The following is a 22,205-nucleotide window of genomic DNA, read 5'->3' as shown; positions in this document are numbered from 1 at the left end:
CTTTCATGACCATAATACCATTCCTCACCCAATTGCCTAACGTGAGGCCATCCACATGAAGCTCCAAGGCTCTAATAGAGAGAGACTCAAATTTAATCACCTGACGAGTAGAGACCAGATCAGACCAGTAAGAAAATGCCACTTTTATTGTCTGAACTAAGGAACTAAGTACTCGCGCCTCCAGTAGAAATCTCAAAGTCCCACGCGGGGCCAAGTATTTCTCCACAAGCACCCATTTGTGAGTACTACAATCCTCATACCACTCCCTTAACGCCTCTAGAACTGCTGCTTTATGGTACAAATAAAAATTCGGGACCCCCAGACCACCATGCGAATAACTATAAAATAAGGTAGACATACCAACCCTAGGTTTCTTTCCTGCCCAAATTAATCTGCTCACAACTGCCTGCAGGAGAGAGAGAGAGAATGTGCATGGCATTATGAAGCCTGAAGACTACCAACAAATTTTGCAGCATAATGTAGAGCCCAGTGTGAGAAAGCTGGGTCTCCCTCAGAGGTCATGGGTCTTCCATCAGGACAATGACCCAAAACACACAACAAAAAGCACTAGAAAATGGTTTGATAGAAAGCACTGGAGACTACTAAAGTGGCCAGCAATGAGTCCAGACCTAAATCCCATAGAAGACCTGTGGAGAGATCTCAAAATGGCAGTTTGGAGAAGGCCCCTTCAAATCTCAGGGACCTGGAGCAGTTTGCCAAAGAAGAATGGTCTAAAATTCCAGCAGAGCATTGTAAGAAACTCATTGATGGTTACCGGAAGCGGTTGTTCGCAGTTATTTTAGCTAAAGGTTGTGCAACCAAGTATTAGGCTAAGGGTGCCAATACTTTTGTCTGGTCCATTTTTGGAGTTTTGTGTGAAATGATCAATGATTTGATTTTTGTTTTATTCTCTTTTGTGTTTTTTCATTGCAAGCAAAATAAATGAAGATAATAAGAAAGATTTTGCAATTGCAATCATTTTCAAGAAGAAACTGAGTATTATCTGACAGAATTGCACGGGTGCCAATACTTTTGGCCAGCACTGTATGTACACTGTATAACCCCGCCTGCTTGATGTAGTTTGGATACAATTAGTTTTCTCTGCTATAGATGTAGCCGTGGTGAGTATGCTGAGCTCTGCAATACACCAGTCACACCCCTGACTGGCAGCTTTCTGTGTACAGGCAGCTGCTGGGGGCAGAGTTACACAGATTAACCTAACTGCTGTGCACATGAGACCTAGTCCTGCTGATAAAACACTGATTGTATTGAAACAGCAGTAAATAGCTTAATAAGGGACATCTCTAAAATCAGGCTCTCACCCTCTATCATGCTGCTCTCAAATTAAATGTCAAAAACCTACTGACAGATTCCCTTTAAATGGTCGATATTGAGTTCAATTGGTCAGAGTTGGCGGCTCACACAACTGCCAGCTATAAACTCTAGTGACCTGACTGACGTCCCCCGCTTCTCACAGCCGGTGGCTCCCCTGCTGCCCTTTGTGTGTTACGGATGCTGCAGTGAGCAGTCACGTTATCTAATGTCACTGCACATCTTGGCCTCCAGATGTAGCAGAGTACAGAATCGTTGTGGATTACGTCGGACCTGCAGGGGTGTTTTGTGGGTTAATAAATGGGTGAAAGAGGGTGTCTGGGTTTTTTTTATTTCAAATAAAATAAATACAAACACCGAAAAATCCTTTGACTTACAGGGTTAATAATGGAGGTGTCTTATAGACCTCTCCCCATTACTAAACTAGGGCTTGATGGCAGCTGTGATTTTGACAAATCAGAGATATCAACCACCCTATATATTGCCTTGATTGCTACCGCAACAGGGCAATCGTGATGAGCCAGAAAAAGTGCCAGAATTAGAACATCTAATGTCATATGCCACTTCTGGGCAGCTGTGGGCTGCTATTTTTAGTCTGGGAGGGGCCAATAACCATGAACATTCCCAGCCTTATAATACCAGCCTCAGTTATCTGCTTTACCGTTGCTGGTTATAAAAAATAGGGAAGACCCCATGCTGTGTTTTTTTTTTTTTAATTAAAGAGTTCCTCCCCTATTTTTGCTTAATCAGTCAAGGTACAGCTGACAGCTGGGGGCTGATATCAGGCAGGGAAGAGCCATGTATATTGGCCCCTTCACAGATATCAAGCCGTGCCGCTTTACCTGGGGGAGGGGGGGGAGGGGTTAAAAAAAAATAGCACTTCATATTTTTTTATTATTTCTTTTTACACTACAATACAGCAAACTGACTGCAACCAGAGGGTGGGCGGGGGAACCAGTGAATATTCATGTAGTTTAATGAGCGGGCCAGATAAAGAGTTTAACTTCTTTTATCATCTTAGGGGGAAACATGGTGTATGTAACTGTTCTGCTCTCTTCCCCATTTTGTAACCCCTAGCCCTTACTATGACCATTTTACAGCCATTTTTTAGCACAGAGGTTAGGGCCTCCATTAACGTGTGAGGGGGGGGGGGGGTAGTTAGGCGTCCTAGGTCCATTCCTTCTCCGGCAGATGGATCTGACAGCTTCTCCTTTCCTTTTTTCCCCCCTAAAGAAGTTCTGAAAATTTGGGCAGACTCTGATTAATCATGCAGTCCACCGAGTCGGACACTGAATAACAAGGCTGCGGATTACAGAAAAGTAGTACATTGTTTATTTACCTTTCCAAATATTACATGCACTCAAAAAGTAAACTCTTTATTTAAAACATTTCAATATTTTATCAATATATAGCAAAGCAAAAAAAAACAAAAAACAAAAAAACATACTGAAAAACAAAAAGCGCTCAAAAAAGCCTTTACAAAAATACATTGCACAGTCCTATGCCGAATCTTTAAAAATAAATTAGTTTTTTTTTATTATTTTCTTTTTGAAAAAAAAAAAAAAAAGTTTATAGAAGTCCCTTTAACCCCTCCATCCCAGCAATAAGGAGCCTAGTAATGTTATTTCTGTACATCTCGTGAGTAGCCCGTTGCTTGCATTTCTGGACTGTTATGCTATATATATGTATAAACGCTATTCAAAAAGCCAGTCAGCGGAGTTCTCCAGTTTTTGTTTGAGAAGCATGAACCTCGGCGGCAATATCGGTGACGTACCTCCAAAAGCGAGTGTTTGGATCTTATATAAAAAAAGGTCTCTATAAATATATACATAAAAATAGGAATTTTTTGGGCCATTTTTTTTTTTTCAAAATTAAAAAAAAAAACAAAAACCACAAATAAAACGATACCGAAAGAGGAGAAGGAAGACAGACGACGATGGAGCAGAAGCAGAAATTGTACATAGTGTGAACTATTCCAGCAAAGTCCAAATACTATGACAAGATGATCTATCGAGATGGCTCTTCCTAAAGGGGTTATGTCAGATCTGATACCTGGCGGGACACGTGGGCTATCGGCAGGTATTGTCGGTACATGTGATATCACCAGCCTTGCTCAAGTCCTGAATAAGACGGATACCTTCCTGGACTGATCGGTGTGGTCCATCTGACGAGACATCACTCACTTTCGTATCTGGAAGCGTGTGACGTTGGTGGAGTTGAAAGAAAAAGAACACCTTGACCAAGAAAAAAAATAATTGCTCCCTTTTGAAGAACTTTTAGACTTTCAGGCTAGGGTCAGGAGGCTGCAAGAAAGCTGCATTTTAATATAGGTTTTATAACCCACAACCCTAATGTGATCAAAGAACCACTGCAAGGCTCCTCAGGGGTTGAGAAACCCAACCAGGCGTCTGCAAGCGGCATTAGTGGTTTTGAGACTAGGGTGAAGTCCTTGAGTTCCCTTCTGGTGCCAAATTGATATTTTGTTTCCTTCTTTTAGAGGGGATAGGACAGTAACGGTAACTAGGCGTACATGTTCCCCAGAGACTGACGAGCCTAAATCAAAGGATAATTGTATTTAAACCGATATTAAAGCTTGTTTCAATGAAGCCAACTTCCATTCCATATTTCATTAGTGTCTTCACTTATTGCTCATCTAGCAAGGTCTTCAATGTCCACTTCATACATAAGGACGACAGAAGAATTGTCCATACGTCTTGTGCTCATCCAGATTATGGTACGAGAACCTACCGGCTCATACATGATGCAGGGTGGTCCAGACCAGGGGATCTTCTAGATACTCTGACACCATTTAGTGGGTTTCCATAGAAGGATGATATGGTTTCCCGCTAACTGGCCTTTCAATCCTGAGTGGTCGGCATGCAGCATTTTTATTGAACTTAAAAAAGGAGAAAAAAAACAAACAAAAAAAAAAAAAAACACATTCTGGCAACTGCTAAGTGCATATCGCATGGCCTTGGAGAGCCAGACTAGGACTTTCTTGTAGATATGTGTTCTTTTTGGCCTTGTAGATCCTTAATAGAACTTCCCTCCTACCCTTGTGTTTGATATATTCCAGTGTTCCAGGTTTTTCATATTTACAACATTGATAGCGTTTGCTTGAGAATGGGTTTATTCGGGTTTTCTCGCCGGCGTGCCGTGCGCTCGGAAGCGATACAGACAGGTGTAGTTCGAATGACCCCAATTGGAGAGGATCCGCAGCTCCACAATCTGGAAAGAATCGGTGTTCTTTTCCTGCAAAATATGAAAGAAAAAAAGAAAAATTATGGATAAACAAAATTATGGAAGTTTTGTTAACTCTGTAGGATTAGAACAGATTGAAGAGAATGGGGGAAAGTTGCAATATCAGACACAAAGAAGCCAAGCTGCAGTACCGGGCATAACCTGCTGATAGGAGGGGCAGAGTGTCCTGGAGACTGCACACACGATTCAAATTGAATTTCTTGAATATGTAGAAAGAAATTAATGGGAATAAGAGTCTTATGTGATGGAGAAGTAGTGTAAGAAAATATTATGTGGCCCTTGGTGAGAAGGACCCAGCTCTAGGTGTCACTAGTGAAGCTGTGCGACACTCCCCTTCTCCAGGAGGAGCTATAATGTTAGTAATGAGAGGAGGTGGGGAATTGTCCCAATAGTCGAGGAAGGAAGAAAGGTGGGGGGAGGGGGAAAACTGTTACGATTAGGAGAACTCGCCCCAAGAGAGACCCATTTAGATCTTAACTGGATGGGATGTGAATAGCCGACTAAAGGAGACTACTACATCCTAAAAGAGGTAGTCTCTGATTCGGTGACTCCTCCTTTTATTTTATTTTTTTTATAAATCAAATATATTTTTGAAAAATTCAATAAAAAAAATCTATCAATAGACAAAATTTTACAAGAGCCCCGGTGTCCAATCAGCATCAGCTTCCTTTCCACCTTCTTTCCAAACGATTTAATCAACAGGAAGGGAGTGCTGCGACTATGCTCACTTCCTGTTGATTAATTTGACCCGAAGGCGCAAAGGAAGCTGATTGGACACGGGGCTCACGTGACGTCACAACCCCACATGAGCCTCGGCACTGCTGGAACGGCGCAGGTACGGGAGGGCAGTATAGGTTTTAAAAGCTTCAAAAAGGAACCTGAAGACCCACCTATTCCCCCAAGCCTACAACCTGTAGTAACCCTCAGTCCACCATAGCATCGCATGACCATCTCCACCCTCACCTACTGTATCCTCACATATCCGTTGTAGACTGTGAGCCCTCGCGGGCAGGGACCTATCTCCTCTTGTACCAGTCTGTGCCTTGTATTGTTCATGACTATTGTAGTGGTTTTTATTATGTATACCCCTTTTCAATTGTAAAGCGCCATGGAATTAATGGTGCTATAATAAATAATGACTTTTCCCAGGTAAAATATATTATTGTCCTATATGTCTGGGGGAAGACCATCTGAGCACGGAGATTTGTTATTAGCCTTAGAGGCCACAGACAACCGCAATTCTTCCAGTTGAAGAGGACCATCTAAATAGTGGCCACCAGCCTCTGACCAGCTAGGAAGATTAATCTCATTCAAATAGGTTTTAATCTGGTCCCTAATATAGGTCAGTTTGGATCTATAAAGCGTTTGATAAAATTCTAGGAATACACTTGGCACCTGGTCAGGGTGGTTAACTATAGTGCCCTCCTCATCCCGTAAGGCCTCCACAAAAGTGGACCCAAACACTGGCTTTGCGATCAAAGCTAATGAAGAGCAAAACATTTTTTGGAGGGGGGTGTCATCCACACTAGTCGGCATTGAGGTCCTGTGCAGGCGCATTACAATACTTTGATCTACCCTGTTCAGGGCAGATCAAAGCACGCCTGCGCAGGACCTCAATGCCGGCTAGTGTGGATGATGTAGGATGCGTCATGCACCCCGGCTTCAGAAGAAGGAGGACAAAGATGGCCGAAAGGAGGCGCTGAACCCGAAGAACGGAGCCACCCATCTGACCAGTCTGCACCGCACCGAACGTTTAGGTGAGTATTATAAAGTGATTTTTATGTTCTATACAGCGGCCTGGATTACTGTATACAGCATGTTAGAATGCTGTATATAAAAGCCCAGTGGTGGTGGCCGCAGCTTATAGTCACCAAACCTGGTGACAGGTTCCCTTTAAAATCAACCAAGGGGCTCCCCAAATGTAGCATTATCGACTTCAACACCTTATTATATGAAGGAGGGATAGAAAGCTTGAGATCTTATAATGACCCTCTAAAAATCTACCACCTTCAGGCTTGAAAAGGGAATGGACTAAAATACTGACTCCTGATGAATCGCTTGTATAGGCTGAGTGGAAACTATGGCTGATCCACGAGTGGTTTACTATTATGGTTCTATCTTTTTCAAGATGTGTTTATTGTAGACGCACAAGTGCAGGTGAATGATTGCATAAACTCCATGACCGTCATTCTCCATAGTATCCCCTAACCCTCTAATATTCCAGGAAAGAAATTTGACATTTGCCATTATGCCAATCTGTATACGAGGGGCTATTGATAAGTCTTTGGCTTTACCCAGAAAAAAAACGAACTAGGATGAAACTTTACATTTATTCCACATACTCTCCACTGATGTCCACACACTTCTTATATCGGTATTCCAAGTTCTGTAAGCCTAGAAAAAAGAAGGATTTTGGTTGTGCCTCAAACCAGGCATCCGTAGCAGCCATGGCATCAGAAATGGTGTGACATTTGGTACTCTTGAGGTGTTTCTTCAGGTTTGGAAATAGATGATAGTCAGAGGAAACTAGATCTGGTGAATAAAGTGGGTGGTCAACCAGCTCTGCCAGTTTTGCCGTGGTCACTTGTGCAGTGTGAGCGGAGGCGTTGTCTGACAGGAACAAGATTCCTTTGACAGCTTGCCGCGCCTTTTGGCCTTCAGAGCTGCCTTCAATTGGCCCAAAAGTTCAATATAATACCTTGCATTGATGGTGGAACCCTTTTGAAGGTAGTCCACTAGCAGAACGCCCTCCTTATCCCAGAACACAGATGCCATCCCTTTAGTGGCTGATTTTTGCACCCTGAACTTCTTTGGAGAAAGCGAACCACTGTACCACCACTCTTTTGACTGTTCTTTGTTTTAAAGGGGTGGTTCACCCATTTTTTTTATTTTCTGTATGAGCTCTACTTACCTTTCTAGGCGTCTTCTCCATTGGCTTCTGTTTCCAGTTCTGGCACTGAGCGGCGCTATCCTGCACGCTCAGTGCCGGTCACATGACCCCCTGGAGCTGTGGCCGCCGGCATCCTCTGACGTCCCGGCATTTCCAGGCTCTCAAACAAGACGGGTACGTCACAGGATGCCGGCGCCACTCAGATTGAGTGACAGGGCTGTGGGCGGTGACTACTGCACGTCACAGCTCAGCATCGAGGGGAGGATCCGGAGGACGTTTGTGTGGAGCCGGCGTCCTGCAGATGGTGAGGCTGAGACACGGGGCGCCAGTGTGCAGTACAGGGGGAGGGTTCTTCAGCTGATTCCCCCCCTGCACGTAAGTATGTGATCACACTGTCCACCCACCCGCTCTGCTGCGATGTCAGGAGAGCGGCCGGTGTCGGGCAGTGTGATCATCTGCTCCTCCCAGCAGCAAGACACTGACAGGCATGTCACCGCTGTGCTCTGCCATCTGTCCTGCTGCATGGGACCAACTGTCTGCACTCTGTCACCTGCACCACAAGTCACAGAGTGGAGACAGTTGGTGACAGAGCACCTCTGCCCCCCCCCCCCTGTTCTTTCCCCACTCTCTTCTCTCCCCCCACTCTTCTCCCCCTCCCCTCTGCCCCCTCCCCTCTGCCCCCCTCTTATCCCTCTCTCCTCTCCCCTCTCTTTTCCCTCGCTCTCTTCCCCCCGCGCTCTCTTTTCCTCCCCCCCTCGCTCTCTTTTCCTTCCCCCCCTCGCTCTTTTCCTCCCCCCCCCTCGCTCTCTTTTCCTCCCCCCCCTCGCTCTCTTTTCCTCCCCCCCCCTCGCTCTCTTTTCCTCCCCCCCCTCGCTCTCTTTTCCTCCCCCCCTCGCTCTCTTTTCCTCCCCCCCTCGCTCTCTTTTCCTCCCCCCCCTCGCTCTCTTTTCCTCCCCCCTCGCTCTCTTTTCCTCCCCCCTCGCTCTCTTTTCCTCCCCCCTCGCTCTCTTTTCCTCCCCCCTCGCTCTCTTTTCCTCCCCCCTCGCTCTTTTCCTCCCCCCTCGCTCTTTTCCTCCCCCCTCGCTCTTTTCCTCCCCCCTCGCTCTCTTCTCCCCCCCCTCGCTCTCTTCTCCCCCCCCCTCGCTCTCTTCTCCCCCCCCCCTCGCTCTGTTCTCCCCCCCCCTCGCTCTCTTTTCCTCCCCCCCGCTCGCTTTCTTTTCCTCCCCCCCGCTCGCTCTCTCTCTTTTCCCTCGCTCTCTCCTGGCATGGTCAGTAGAGAAATCTCTCCATCGTGGAGGGGTGAGAGGGAGTAATAAACATGGAGTCCCTACTGTGTCTGTGTATTTATTTCTAATAAAGTATTTTTCTCTGTGTGGTCTTTTTTTTTTAAACCCTTTATTGGAGATTCTTAATGGCCAGGTCAACCTTGGCCTGACATTAAGAATCTTGGGCTTTATACCAGCGGGTAAAACATAGCTGGTATTAACCCCTTATTACCCAGCGTGCCACCTGCCACCAGGGCCACTGGAAGAGTTGGATACAGCGCCAGAAGATGGCGCTTCTATGAAAGCGCCATTTTCTGGGGCGGCTGTGGACTGCAATTCGCAGCGGGGGGCCCAGAAAGTTTGGGCACCCTTCACTGCGGATTCCAATCCTCAGCTGCCTAGTTGTACCTGGCTGGACTCAAAAATTCGGCGAAGCCCATGTCATTTTTTTTTTTTTAATTATTTCATGAAATTCATGAAATAAAAAAAAAAAAAAAAAAGGGCTTCTCTATATTTTTGGTTCCCAGCCGGGTACAACTAGGCAGCTGGGGGTTGGGGGCAGCCCGTAGCTGCCTGCTGTACCTGGCTAGCATACAAAAATATGGCGAAGCCCACGTCATTTTCTTAAAAATGTTTTCAGGGAAAAACCTTTATAAAAAAAAAAATGCTTCCCTGCATTTCTATTGCCAGTGAAAGTAACACCAAGCAGCGGGGGCTAGCAGCCAGTAGCTGCTTTGGTTACCCTTAGCAACAGAAAATGCAGCGGGAGCCCACAAAATGTGATTTTTTTTGTTTTTTTATTTTTAATGAATTTTTTTAAAAAAAAAAATCGGCATGGGCTTCGCCCATCGAGCACCAGAGCATTTTACTGCTCAATTCATCCCAAGTAATCAGATGACTCCAGTGTCGGCCGATTACTTGTTCTGTGTCCCCCTGCATCCATCGCAGCGTGTACGGGCTGTGAGGTCAGCGGAGTGGAGACAGTGACATGCTCTGCTCTGACACATAGTGTGCTGCATGTCACTATCTTTCTCCACTCTGGCACTTGTTGTGCAGGTGACCGGATGCTACATGTCACTAACTGTCTCCACTCTGGGACTTGTTGTGCAGGTGAGAGTGTATACAGTTGGTACTATGCAGCAGAAATCACAGAGTGGGGCAGTTAGTGACATGTATCATCCGGTCACCTGCACAACAAGTCCCAGAGTGGAGACAGTGACATGCAGCACACTATGTGTCAGAGCAGAGCATGTCACCAACTTGCTCTGCTCTGTCACCTGCGGTGCTGCATGTCACGTTTTTGCCGCGATTTGGTGCCTTTTTTGCTGCGTTTTTGCTCACTGCGTTTTTAATCAGTGCACAATGCCATTAAAGATTGTTGATGAAAAAAATAAAAAAGGTCTGATGTAATTTCCTTATTCAAAATGTTCATTGTATGCAGGAGAGCAGACAGCAGCTGCAGAACTACAAGGCTCAGCATCCTCCATCCAGGACTGTATGCAGTTTTTTACCCAAAAAGAAAAAAAAAATGACGTGGGCTTCACCATATTTTTGTATGCTAGCCGGGTACAGCAGGCAGGTACGGGCTGCCCCCAACCCCCAGCTGCCTAGTTGTACCCGGCTGGGAACCAAAAATAGAGAAGCCCTTTTTTTTTTTTTTAATTATTTCATGAATTTCATGAAATAATTAAAAAAAAAAAATGACGTGAGCTTCGCCTAATTTTGGTGTCCAGCCGGGTACAACTAGGCAGCTGGGGATTGGAATCCACAGTGAAGGGTGCCCAAGCTTTCTGGGCACCCCCACTGCGAATTGCAGTCCGCAGCCACCCCAGAAAATGGCGCTTTCATAGAAGCGCCATCTTCTGGCGCTGTATCCAACTCTTCCAGCTGCCCTGATGCCGGGTGGCTAGCCGGGTAATAATGGAGTTAGGGCTAGCTGTATATTATCAGCTAGCCCTAAGCCCGAAATTCATGGTGTCACGCCAATATTAGACATGGCCACCATGAATTTCTAGTAATGATAAAAAAAAAAAAAAAAAACACAACACACAGAAAAATATTTTTATTAGAAATAAAACACAACACAATTAGTGACTCCATCTTTATTGAAATAAACCCCCCTCCGCAGTAATCCTGGGTTAGGGTCCCGCGCCGTCCAATCCGGATCCAATATCATCTGATCGGTTTGCTGGAAGGCAAAGCGATCAGATGATGTGTCAGGTTAAAGGATGTGAATCACATGACACATCAGCTGATTGTATAAAAGCCGATTATACAATCAGCAGATGCATCACTGCAAAAAAAAAAAATAAATAAATACTCACGTCTGTGCTGATTACCGGCAGCTCCTGGAGCGGAGTCTGATCCTGGCCCATCACTGCAGGAGCGGCCGGTAATCAGCTGATGAAGTCCCCTGACGGCAGGATCAGCTGATAGCCGGCCGGGCGCGAAAAAGCCGGCGAGACTACGATCAGCTGATGCGTCAGGTGACTGCATCAGGTGATCCACGGCCAGGTCCTGCAAGCTTCGTGCATGCACCGGGGAGACTGCACACAGCCGAAGCGGCGGGACCGAGACAGGGGCTGGAAGCAGGCATGGCACCGGGACCCTGCAGACAGGTGAGTATGACATACACACACACATACACACTCACTCACACACTGTATATATACACACACACACACTGTATATACGCACACACACACTGTATATACGCGCACACACACTTTCTTCCCCTGGCTGTGTAGAGCTGCTGCAGTCTCTGTGTAATTGATCTCAGTGCACATCCACTGGGAAGAGGCAGGGAGGAGGGTTTGGGTGGGAGCAGAGTGGGTGTATTAGACACAATGGGTGTGTTAGATAAGCTAGACACCGCCCTAGAGCCACAAAGAATTCTGGGACTTGTAGGAACTGAACACAGGAAGTCAGAGGAGAGATTATCCCCATCAGAGCTGGAGCCAGCAATGAGCATGTGCTGCTAGTGCACAATGAAAGGTAATTTTGCTGAAAAAACATAATAGATGTGTTGAGGGGCACATATTAGCAAGATTTATCAGAAAAAAAAAAAATCAGTTTTGGTAACTGGACAACTTCTTTAACCCCTTCACGACCGCGGGCCGTAAAATTACGTCCTATTTTAACGTGACTTAACGACCAGGGACGTAATTTTACGGCCTAAACTTCATTTGATTGCCGTGGCCATAGCAACGGCTTTCAAATGATGTCCCCTGCTGTTTCTTACAGCAGGGGACCTTTGCTTGACCCCAGGGGGCGCAGCATCGCCACCCCCTATCGACGATCGATGTGATTGGCTGTTCAAATCTGAACCGCCAACCACATCGATCGCACTAATTTCGGCAAAAATAATGCCCGAATTAGTGCGATCCTGTGAGATCCAGCTATGAGATGCCGCAGCTGCTGCAGCATATCATAGGTGGACCTCAAACATGTCGCCCCCAGCCCCTGCAGCACTGATTGGAGCGATCGTGCTATGACGCGCAATCGCTCCAATCAGTGTGCAGTGGGGCGGTCTGATCTGCCGGTGGCCGCCCTCCCCAGCCCTGTGCTGGCCTGTGAGCCCTCCCCCAACATGTCTGCAGCGTGCAGTGGCTGGTACTTGTGGTACCACGCCACCGCTGCTGCCGCCGCCGATGTCACCGCCGCTCCGGCTCCACGTGAGTATTGCGCGCTTCCCGTGATGGCCCCTGCATGCTCCCTGATGTGCCGCCCTGCTGCGATCTGCCTCCTGCTGCGATCTGCCCCCTGCTATGTGCTTCCCTGCTGCGATCTGCCCCCTGCGTACTGTGCTCACTTTGCAGCCCGTGCGCGCTCCCATGGTGCCCCTGCGCGCTGCCGTGATAGCCCCTGCCGTGCCCCCCCCCCCCGCGATCTGCTCCCCCCAACCGGCCCCCTCCCCCCCCTGACATCCCGATCCGGTCCCCCCGCGATCTGACTGCCTCCCCCATTATCTCTATTCTGCTTCTGCAGCTCCCTCTCCGGTCTCCCCCTCTGCTCTCCCCCCTCCCCCTCTGCTCTCAACCCCCCCCTCTGCTCTCACCCCCCCCCTCTCCCCCTCTGCTCTCCCCCGACGTCCTCTTACCTGTCTTCACCGGCCTGATCACATCTGCGTCCATCGCTGGATCCTTCCTGGGCATTCTGCTGATCTGCCTGCTGCTCCTGTAAAGCTGTCCATCTCTCTGCCATCTGTTCCTCTGCAGCTCTTCTGGTCAGTGATCCTCCTGCTAGTCCTCTGGGTACTGTGAGTATAACTTTTTTTTTTTTTTTTTTCCGTATCCCCTGTCCATTTTTACACCTCATCCGTCCGTGCGTCCCGCCAAGCGCTGATCAGGGATGCAGATAACGGATCTGCATCCCTGCTCAATTTTTGGCGTGATTTTTTTTTCCGTATGCCCGACGCTTTTTGTATCGCATCCGTCCGTGCGTCCTGCCAAGCGCTGATCAGGGATGCAGATAACGGATCGGCATCCCTGCTCAATTTTTGGCGTGATTTTTTTTTCCGTATCCCCGACGCTTTTTGTATCGCATCCGTCCGTGCGTCCCGCCAAGCGCTGATCAGGGATGCAGATAACGGATCGGCATCCCTGCTCAATTTTTGGCGTGACTTTTTTTTCCGTATCCCCGACGCTTTTTGTATCGCATCCGTCCGTGCGTCCCAAGCGCTGATCAGGGATGCAGATAACGGATCTGCATCCGTGGTCAGTTTTTGGCGTGACTTTTTTCCGTATTCACGACGCTTTTTGTATCACATCCATCCGTGCGTCCCGCCGAGCGCTGATTAGGGATGCAGATAACGGATCGGCATCCCTGCTCAATTTTTGGCGTGACTTTTTTCCGTATTTGCGACGCTTTTTGTATCGCATCCGTCCGTGCATCCCACCAAGCGCTGATCAGGGATGCACATAACGTATCTGCATCCATGGTCAATTTTTGGCGTGACTTTTTTTTTTTACGTATCCCCGACGCTTTTTTTTATCGCATCCGACCGTGCGTCCTGCAGCGGCCGATCAGTGCACTGCGTCTGTGCGTTTGAAAAGTCAAATGGCGCTCCTTCTCTTCTGAGCCCCGCCATGCGCCCAAACAATTACTTTCCACCACATATGAGGTATCTGCGTACTCAGGAGAAAATGCACAATACATTTTATGGTGCATTTTTTCCTGATAGCCTTGTGAAAAAAAAAGCTACCTAGTTGAAGCAACCGTTTTGTGGTAAAAGAAAAAATTTTTCTTTTCACGGCTCAACGCTATAAACTTCTGTGAAGCCCCCAGGTGTTCAAAGTGCTCACCAAACATCTAGAAAAATTATTTGAGGGCTCTAGTTTCCAAAATGGTGTCACTTGTGGGGGATCTCCACTGTTTAGGCACCATAGGGGGTCTCCAAACGTGACATGGCGTCCGCTAATGATTCCAACCAATTTTGCTGTCAAATGGCGCTCCTTCTCTTCTGAGCCCCGCCATGCGCCCAAACAATTACTTTCCACCACATATGAGGTATCTGCGTACTCAGGAGAAAATGCACAATACATTTTATGGTGCATTTTTTCCTGATAGCCTTGTGAAAAAAAAAGCTACCTAGTTGAAGCAACCGTTTTGTGGTAAAAAAATTTTTTTTTTTTTTCACGGCTCAACGCTATAAACTTCTGTGAAGCCAATAGGTGTTCAAAATGCTCACCAAACATCTAGAAAAATTATTTGAGGGCTCTAGTTTCCAAAATGGGGTGACTTGTGGGGGAGCTCCATTGTTTAGGCACCTCAGGGGGTCTTCATACCCCACATGGCGTCCGCTAATGAGTGCAGCTAATTTTGCACTCAAAAATTCAAATGGCGCTCCTTGCCTTCCGAGCACTGCCATGTGTCCAAAGATTTGATTTCCACCACATATGAGGTATCTGCGTACTCAGGAGAAAATGCACAATACATTTTATGGTGCATTTTTTCCTGTTACCCTTGTGAAAAAAAAAGCTACAGAGCAGTGTGAGGGGTGTAGTTTTTAGAATGGGGTCACTTTTGGGTATTTTCTGTCACCTAGGCCTCTCAAAGTCACCTCAAATGTAATGTGGTCCCTAAAAAAAATTATTTTGTAAATTTTGTTGGAAAAATGAGAATTTGCTGATGACCTTTGACCCCTTCTAACTTCCTAACGGAAAAAAAATTTGTTTCGAAAATTGCGCTGGTGTAAAGTAGACAAGTGGGAAATGTTATTTAGTAACTATTTTGTGTGACATATCTCTCAGATTTATGGGCATAAATTTTCAAAGTTTGAAAATTGCGAAATTTTCAAAATTTTCGCCAAATTTCCTAAATTTTCACAAATAAACGCAAAAAATATCGGCCTAAATTTACCACTGACATGAAGTACAATATGTCACGAAAAAACAATCTCAGAATCGCCAGGATCCGTTGAAGCGTTCCAGAGTTATAACCTGTCAAAGTGACACTGGTCAGAATTGTAAAAAATGGCCCGGTCATTAGGGTGTTTTAGTGGCCGGGGGTGAAGGGGTTAAGGGTCATACAAAGAAATCCAGGTCTCATCCATAGTGACCAGTCGATCCAGGAAGTTCTTATCAGTCCAGAAACGCTGACAAATGGACCGGGAAGTTGTCACTCGCTGCTTCTCTGATCTGTTGTCAAACATTTCGGGGCCCACTTTGCAGATCGCTTCCTCATGTCCAAATGTTCATGGATAATGACACAAACACGTTCACGGGAAATCCCCATGATATCTGCTATTGCTTTAACTGAAATTCGTTGATTCTCCAGTATGAGGTTGTGCACAGCATCAACGATCTCCGGAACAACCACCACTCTGGTCGTCCCTCATCGTTGGTGCTGAAGTGGCCAGTTTTAAAATTTGGCAATCCAGTTCTTAACTGAGGAATATGAAGGGCATTGATCCCCCAATGTCTGCGACATATCACCATGAAGATCCTTCACGGACTTTCCTTGCAGAAAGAAGAGTTTTATCCCTCCTCAGCTCTCAGTTGCTGTGAATATCGCATTAGACTCCGCCATTTTGTTTTCCCGCGTGCGTAGAACACTGTTGCCATAAGCAACAAACACAACTTTTTGAAAACAAATAAGTCACATAAGGCTTTCATGTGTGTTACATTCGTTACCATAGAAACAAAACAAAAAAAAAAAAATCACACAGCCAAAGACTTATCAGCAGCCCCTCGTATGGCCTAAAAAATATAGTATAGTGAGCCTATGTTATCCGTATGCTCCTCTACCAGCACAAAGACATTAATGCAGCAGATTATCCTCCAGATCACCGGTTCTGACTTCTGCTTCAGTCGTGTGATCTGTTACTTTTTGGAGACCCTGCCACATGTGTGATGGATCAACCTTTAGCAGACTCATTCGTTCAGTAAGTGAGGATAAGGCTGAGCTGAATTATGTCACTGCAATAAATACATCCATCAGCATGGCTTCAGCTACAGACTGGTCGGGGTTAATGACAGGGCATGGTGCTCCAGGCTGAAGCTGCAGGATAAGTGGATTACCCCAGCATGCAACTGAAGTTCACTCAGAGTCCACTTAGTTTTAGGGGTTGTGCAGTAATACTGTCCAGCTCTGTCTGCAATCCCTATGCAAATGGGGATTGTTTAAAGGGAACCTGTCATCTATATTTAACTGTGGGGCAGTCTGATCCAATGGGCATCGCTGGTCTTGACCCGATGCCTCTATCCTTGAGTCTCTGTCCTCGGTCTTGCTTTGTGTGAATGACACGTTTTAAGTCATCCACAGTGTCCTCCATTGTCCCGCGCAGGCGCGCTTCTCTCCTCCCTGCTGTGGGCAGAGGAAAGCACTGTAACGTGCAGGCGCGGAGAAAGGTCATAGAACGCCAGACCACACGCACTACAAATACTTTAATCTGTCCTCAGCATAGCGAAAAGAGAAGTGCGTGTGCGCAATGGAGGACACTGTGGATGACATAGAATGTGTCATCCACACAAAGCAAAAAAACAAGACGGAGGACAACCATCAAAAGGATAGAGGTGGTGACGGGTCAAGGCCAGCGACGTCCATTGAACCGGATCAGATTACCCTGCCGGTGAGTAGGTGACAGGTTCCATTTAAGGGGCGTTCTGGTAAAATTAAGCAACTTTGCCACTGCAGTGTAGGCAGCAGTACCTGCTGTTCTGGTACCTGCTGGCATTGTTTCTGTTGAGCTGTATAGTACCGATATGATGACACAGTGGAGCTACTGGCAAGCGGTCATCGGAGCTCTCCTGTTGGGCAACCACTCACATGCCCGGTTAAGCCACACCATGAGACATCTAATAGTGCGGTTTTGTAAGGTCAAAGCAGTTATGAGCTGTAACCTACTGGTTCTGTTCACGTTCATACTACTGTAATGCACGTACGTCACCTCTGGTCTCATTGGACACTAGAATTAAAGACCATCTTACCGTGACCTGGAATACTTGCAGAGGCTCTCCATCTTCATTGTACATAGACTGGACTAACAGGGTGCCACCTTCTTGATACTCGTTTTCCAAGCCCTTATAAGCAGAGAAACGCGTCAGCTCCATCAGAAAGTGAATGTGCAATTTAGAAATACTAAGCATACATCACACCTTTACTTACATATACAGCAAAGTCCTTCGGAGCGCTTGTGATGTTCCCGGTCGGAGACATAGACCTTGGAATATGCTCCAGTGAGAAGGCCGTCGGAAATATTTCCATGGAAAGTCGCACCACCAAATATCCCTGAGCCCCTTTAAAGGCCCAGCAGTTACCAGGATGCATGTCAGGCTGGAACAGGAAGGCATAAGTCACTATTAGTAGATGGCTACACTCCAGCCGGCTGTCCTCTAGGTATTTACAGCATATTTACTGCAGGCTATAGCTAGGAGATTATCTGGACATCGCTCCTAACAAGCAAATCAATGGCTGATGTTAAAACTTTCATTATACATTAAAAGATTCACATAAAAATGAAATCTTTTTTAAGGCAAACCTTGATATAAGCGCTCAGTGTAAAGCGCAGGATAAATGTGAGCCGAGCCTCACTGCGATGTTTAGGAGGCAGAAAGAAAAATGAGCAACAGTTGAAGAATTGGTTTTATTTATTTATGGTTTACGCTGTTCTTCACAGGATATAAGTGATTAGGCGGCTTTATTCCTCAGGACAGTGTGATTACAGTGATACCAGGTTTATTAGATTTTTTTTTTCAAGGTTTGGCTACTATCACCGAATTTTGAAGGCTATAGTTTTTTTTCTTTTTCTATTTCTCTGCCTACAGTGATGTGAGGGCTTGTTTTTTATCAGGATGAGTTGGCGTTTTTATTGGTACCATTTTGGGTCCCAATATTTTTTTGATCGCTTTCTATTCCACTTTTTGTAAGGAAGAATAAAAATTTGTGGGGGTCCCAATCAGGTAGGAGAGGGAGCACACTTCACTCTCCCAGCCTCCTAAATGCTGCGATTGCTATTGATTGCAGCATTTAGGCGGTCAAAAAGCAGGAGCAGTGAAGGCACCGGTCCTGGCCATGACAGCCGGAGCTTGACTATAAGTTACCGAGGTCCCAGTGGTGATTGTGCGGGAGCAGCTCCTGTGCCCACATGATCGCTAGGACGGAAATGTACGGCATTTTGAGAGAACTCCTTCCCAACTATGAGGTAACCTTGCATGAAATGTTGTAAAGAAGTTAATTTTGGTACCAGCCAGAGACGCAGACTCACCTGAATTACCACTCTGGGGGACTGAGATAAGTACCACAATGGGATCCCAAATAAGCTCATAAGTGCAGTCTTTGTCTCATAGGTTTCAGAGCATCTTGTACCCAGGATACTTCCACCTAGGAAGCAGTAACACAACATTGGCTTTATGTTAGAGGATACAATATTCGTACCAGTGATATACATGACTCACGCAAAAAATTAGAAGAAAAAAAAAAAAACAGCGCCACATCTATCCACAGGCTGTGTGTGGTACTGCAGCTCAGCTTCAATGGCATCAGTAGGGGATGAAGTGCATTATCACGCAACTGTGCAAATATGAAGAGGTTTTTTGGAATGTGGCAGCCATGTTGATCATCCTCCAAACGTGAAATACATGTCTGTGAAATACGGACCATGCCCGGATTGTATTAACTGGCCAAACTAGTAGGTCTCCTAGCCTGAGCTATTGCATTAAATGACTAGAAGGCAGTTAGCTCAGCTTAGGCGGCTTTCACACTACGTTTAACATCCGTCATGAACGGTTTTTTTAACGCAAAAACGGATCCAGTGCAAATGCGTTTTCATTTCAATGCATTTACAATGGACTCGCGTCAACATGCGTTCACCTGCGTTTGTGTGCGTTATAGTGAGGATCCAGCGACTTGCAGTTTTTTTATCGGTTTTCAAAAACGCTACTTGTAGCGTTTTTGAGCTGCGTCCAAATACTGCAAATTGCTGGATCCTAACTAAACAGCATGCAAACGCATGTGAACGCTGGCATGCTGATAGACAGGATCCTGCTTGCTCTACTGAGCATGCCCAGAAACCAGCCTGGCGTGATCAGTCTCTCTCCCCCTCCCTCCCTCCCCCTCCCTCCACTCTCCCCCGCCTAAGAGCGGAGGACACTAACCAAGGTAAACATTGGGTAACCGCGGTCTTAGTTACCCGATGTTTATCTTAGTTACGTGTGTAGGGAACCGGCTCCTAGCAGCTGCTCGTAACCAATGTAAATATCGGGTATCCAAGCAAGTTACCCGTTGTTTACCTTGGTTACGAGCCTCCACAGCTGTCAGATGTCGGCTCCCAGTCTTTCACGTTCAGTTCCCCTCACTCCCGATCACATGACTCCAATGCCCGCCCATAAACTTAAAGTGACAGGATCCTGCAAAATAACATGCGTTTTTCTTTGCAAAAACAGGATCCGCTTTTGCAGCAAAAAACGTTCATGACGCATGCTAAAAAAAACGTAGTGTGAAAGCAGCCTTAACCTGACAGTGTTTTTGCTATGGAATCTGATAGCAACATGATGAAGGGACAGAGACCCTGATTCTAGCAATGATCACAACTAAGTGATACGAGTCACAGTTCTCTGAGGCAAATGTAGCAGAGCTCAGTTGTTGAGGGGTGGGGGAGAGTCTGGGAAAATGCTCGAGTTGCCCATAGGCCTCCATTATATTCGAGCCCGTCTGAGGGTCTGACCTGCTCAAATCGAGTAACGAGCATTTGAGCCCTCGCTCATCACTAGCTAAGTGTCATTAGTATATCAGATTCTCTCACATCCAATGCTATACACTCATCTGACCCCGGCCTTAGCAGTAGCATACACCTCTATCCTGTCCTCGGCCCTGGACAACCAAAACTTACCTGCAATTATACATTGTAATGGGACAAACAACTGTGTGAGTGAGACTAGGTCTTGACTGTTGTTCACAACTGAACATAGTCAGCAAAGGTTTCCCCTTACTTATGGCAAGCCGGCATCCTAAAGAGTTGTAACTAAAGAGCTTTTTTCCCCCCTCACTTTGCATTGCAGGCATTCGCGTTCATAAGTGTTAAAGGGAACCTTGAGAAAGCTGCTCAAAAGCTTCCCAGGAATCTGGAAAAACAAGATGTTGTATCTGCTAGGTCTGCACTATCTAGGAATGCACTAGAGAGGAAACCGAGCATCTTTGTTATAAAAAATGCAACAATTGAAAAAAGAAAAAAAAAAAATAATAAGTCCAGCAACATTCATAGTTCCTTGCACGGCAGAAACTTAGAGGTTTTTAAGTCATCACATTTTTAGGAAAGAAGGAAAAAGGAAACCACCTAAATAAACATCAACTGCAATAAAAAGTGATATCAAGCATGTTCTTTTCAGCAATGGAAAACTTGTAGAAAATATAGTCTTGTTTATCTTTGTAACCGGTGTTTGGTTTCTAAACAAAATCAGGAAGTTTCCAAAGCGCAAACAAAAAAGTGACCTAATAAATACAATAACAGCCACACGGGGTTATGTGCGAGTCCTCGCATGACACTAGGATTGCACTCGCAGCACAGCAGGAGCCGAGTGTCATGCTACTGTCCTCCGATCGTGCGATCAGACCACAGCTGCGAAGGGGAGGGCCGGCGCTGCGAAGGGGAGGGCCGGCGCTGCGAAGGGGAGGGCCGGCGCTGCGAAGGGGAGGGCCGGCGCTGCGAAGGGGAGGGCCGGCGCTGCGAAGGGGAGGGCCGGCGCTGCGAAGGGGAGGGCCGGCGCTGCGAAGGGGAGGGCCGGCGCTGCGAAGGGGAGGGCCGGCGCTGCGAAGGGGAGGGCCGGCGCTGCGAAGGGGAGGGCCGGCGCTGCGAAGGGGAGGGCCGGATTTATCTCCCCCGTTGCCGGCTGATGGAGAATCGCACTGTTCTTGCGTTACACCGGTGTAACTCGAGTGCAGTGCGATGTTTCTCTCGCCCCATAGACTTGAATGGGTGCGAGTGAAACAAGCTCGCACTGCACCCGCAGCATGCTGCGACTGTTTTCTCCGTCCGATTAGGGCTGAGAAAATAATCGCTCATGGGAGTTGCCCCATAGAGTAATATTGGTATTACTCCATACTACTCGCCGTGTGTGCTAGGCCTTAATGCCCCACTACAACTTTTTTTTCTCAACTCGCCACTGGTTAGATGAAGTGTGTGTACTAAAAAATCCCAAGTCCACTCTGGACCCTCCTCTGACCAACCACAAGTCACTGCCAACTGCTACATTTTCTTTTAATGTAAGAGTCTACGAGAGCCGCGTTCTGAAGTGATTTCCGATCCAAGCAGCAAATGCTGCAGTGATCCGGTGTGTCACAATTCCAGACATGTGATGCAAATGAGGACTGAAGCAACGATGGAAATGGCAGAAGATGGCAAGCATCAGTGATGTATGGTGAACAAAATAAAATTAAATAATGAAATACATATACACACACACACACATCCACACATAGATATAAATATATATATATATATATATATATATATATCTATCTATCATCTATCTATCTATCATCTATCATCTATCCATCCATCCATCTATATCTATCTATATATCTATCTATATATCTATCTATATACCTCTATATATCTATATCTATCTATCTATATATACACACACACACATCCATACATTGTGTGTGTGTGTGTGTGTGGTGTGTGTGTGGTGTGTGTGTGGTGTGTGTGTGGTGTGTGTGTGGTGTGTGTGTGGTGTGTGTGTGTGTGTGGTGTGTGTGGTGTGTGTGTGGTGTGTGTGGTGTGTGTGGTGTGTGTGGTGTGTGTGGTGTGTGTGGTGTGTGTGGTGTGTGTGGTGTGTGTGTGGTGTGTGTGGTGTGTGTGGTGTGTGTGGTGTGTGTGGTGTGTGTGGTGTGTGTGGTGTGTGTGGTGTGTGTGTGGTGTGTGTGTGGTGTGTGTGTGTGTGTGTGTGTGTGTGTGCGCGCGCATATATACAGTTAGGTCCAGAAATATTTGGACAGTGACACAAGTTTTGTTATTT

At 46.4% G+C, this 22,205-nt stretch overlaps 1 protein-coding gene across 8 annotated transcripts in view; it reads right to left on the bottom strand.

Moving 5' to 3' along the window:
• Positions 1-2,641: 2,641 nt before the first annotated feature.
• The window catches only part of SUN1 (Sad1 and UNC84 domain containing 1), a 161,863-nt gene continuing 142,299 nt past the window's right edge, over positions 2,642-22,205 (bottom strand). For all 8 annotated transcript variants that reach the window (XM_075318068.1, XM_075318065.1, XM_075318064.1 and 5 more), the window contains 4 exons: positions 18,455-18,570; positions 17,356-17,523; positions 17,178-17,270; positions 2,642-4,584 (listed from right to left, as the gene is read on the bottom strand). In XM_075318068.1, the coding sequence (XP_075174183.1) occupies positions 4,462-4,584; positions 17,178-17,270; positions 17,356-17,523; positions 18,455-18,570 (500 nt within the window). In that variant the 3' untranslated portion in view covers positions 2,642-4,461. The remainder of the gene's footprint in view (positions 4,585-17,177; positions 17,271-17,355; positions 17,524-18,454; positions 18,571-22,205) is intronic.

Source organism: Anomaloglossus baeobatrachus, chromosome 7 (assembly GCF_048569485.1).
Source record: "Anomaloglossus baeobatrachus isolate aAnoBae1 chromosome 7, aAnoBae1.hap1, whole genome shotgun sequence".
NCBI lineage: Eukaryota > Metazoa > Chordata > Amphibia > Anura > Aromobatidae > Anomaloglossus > Anomaloglossus baeobatrachus.
Note: the sequence above shows the minus strand (reverse complement) of the source record. Positions and strands in the feature narration are given on the sequence as shown.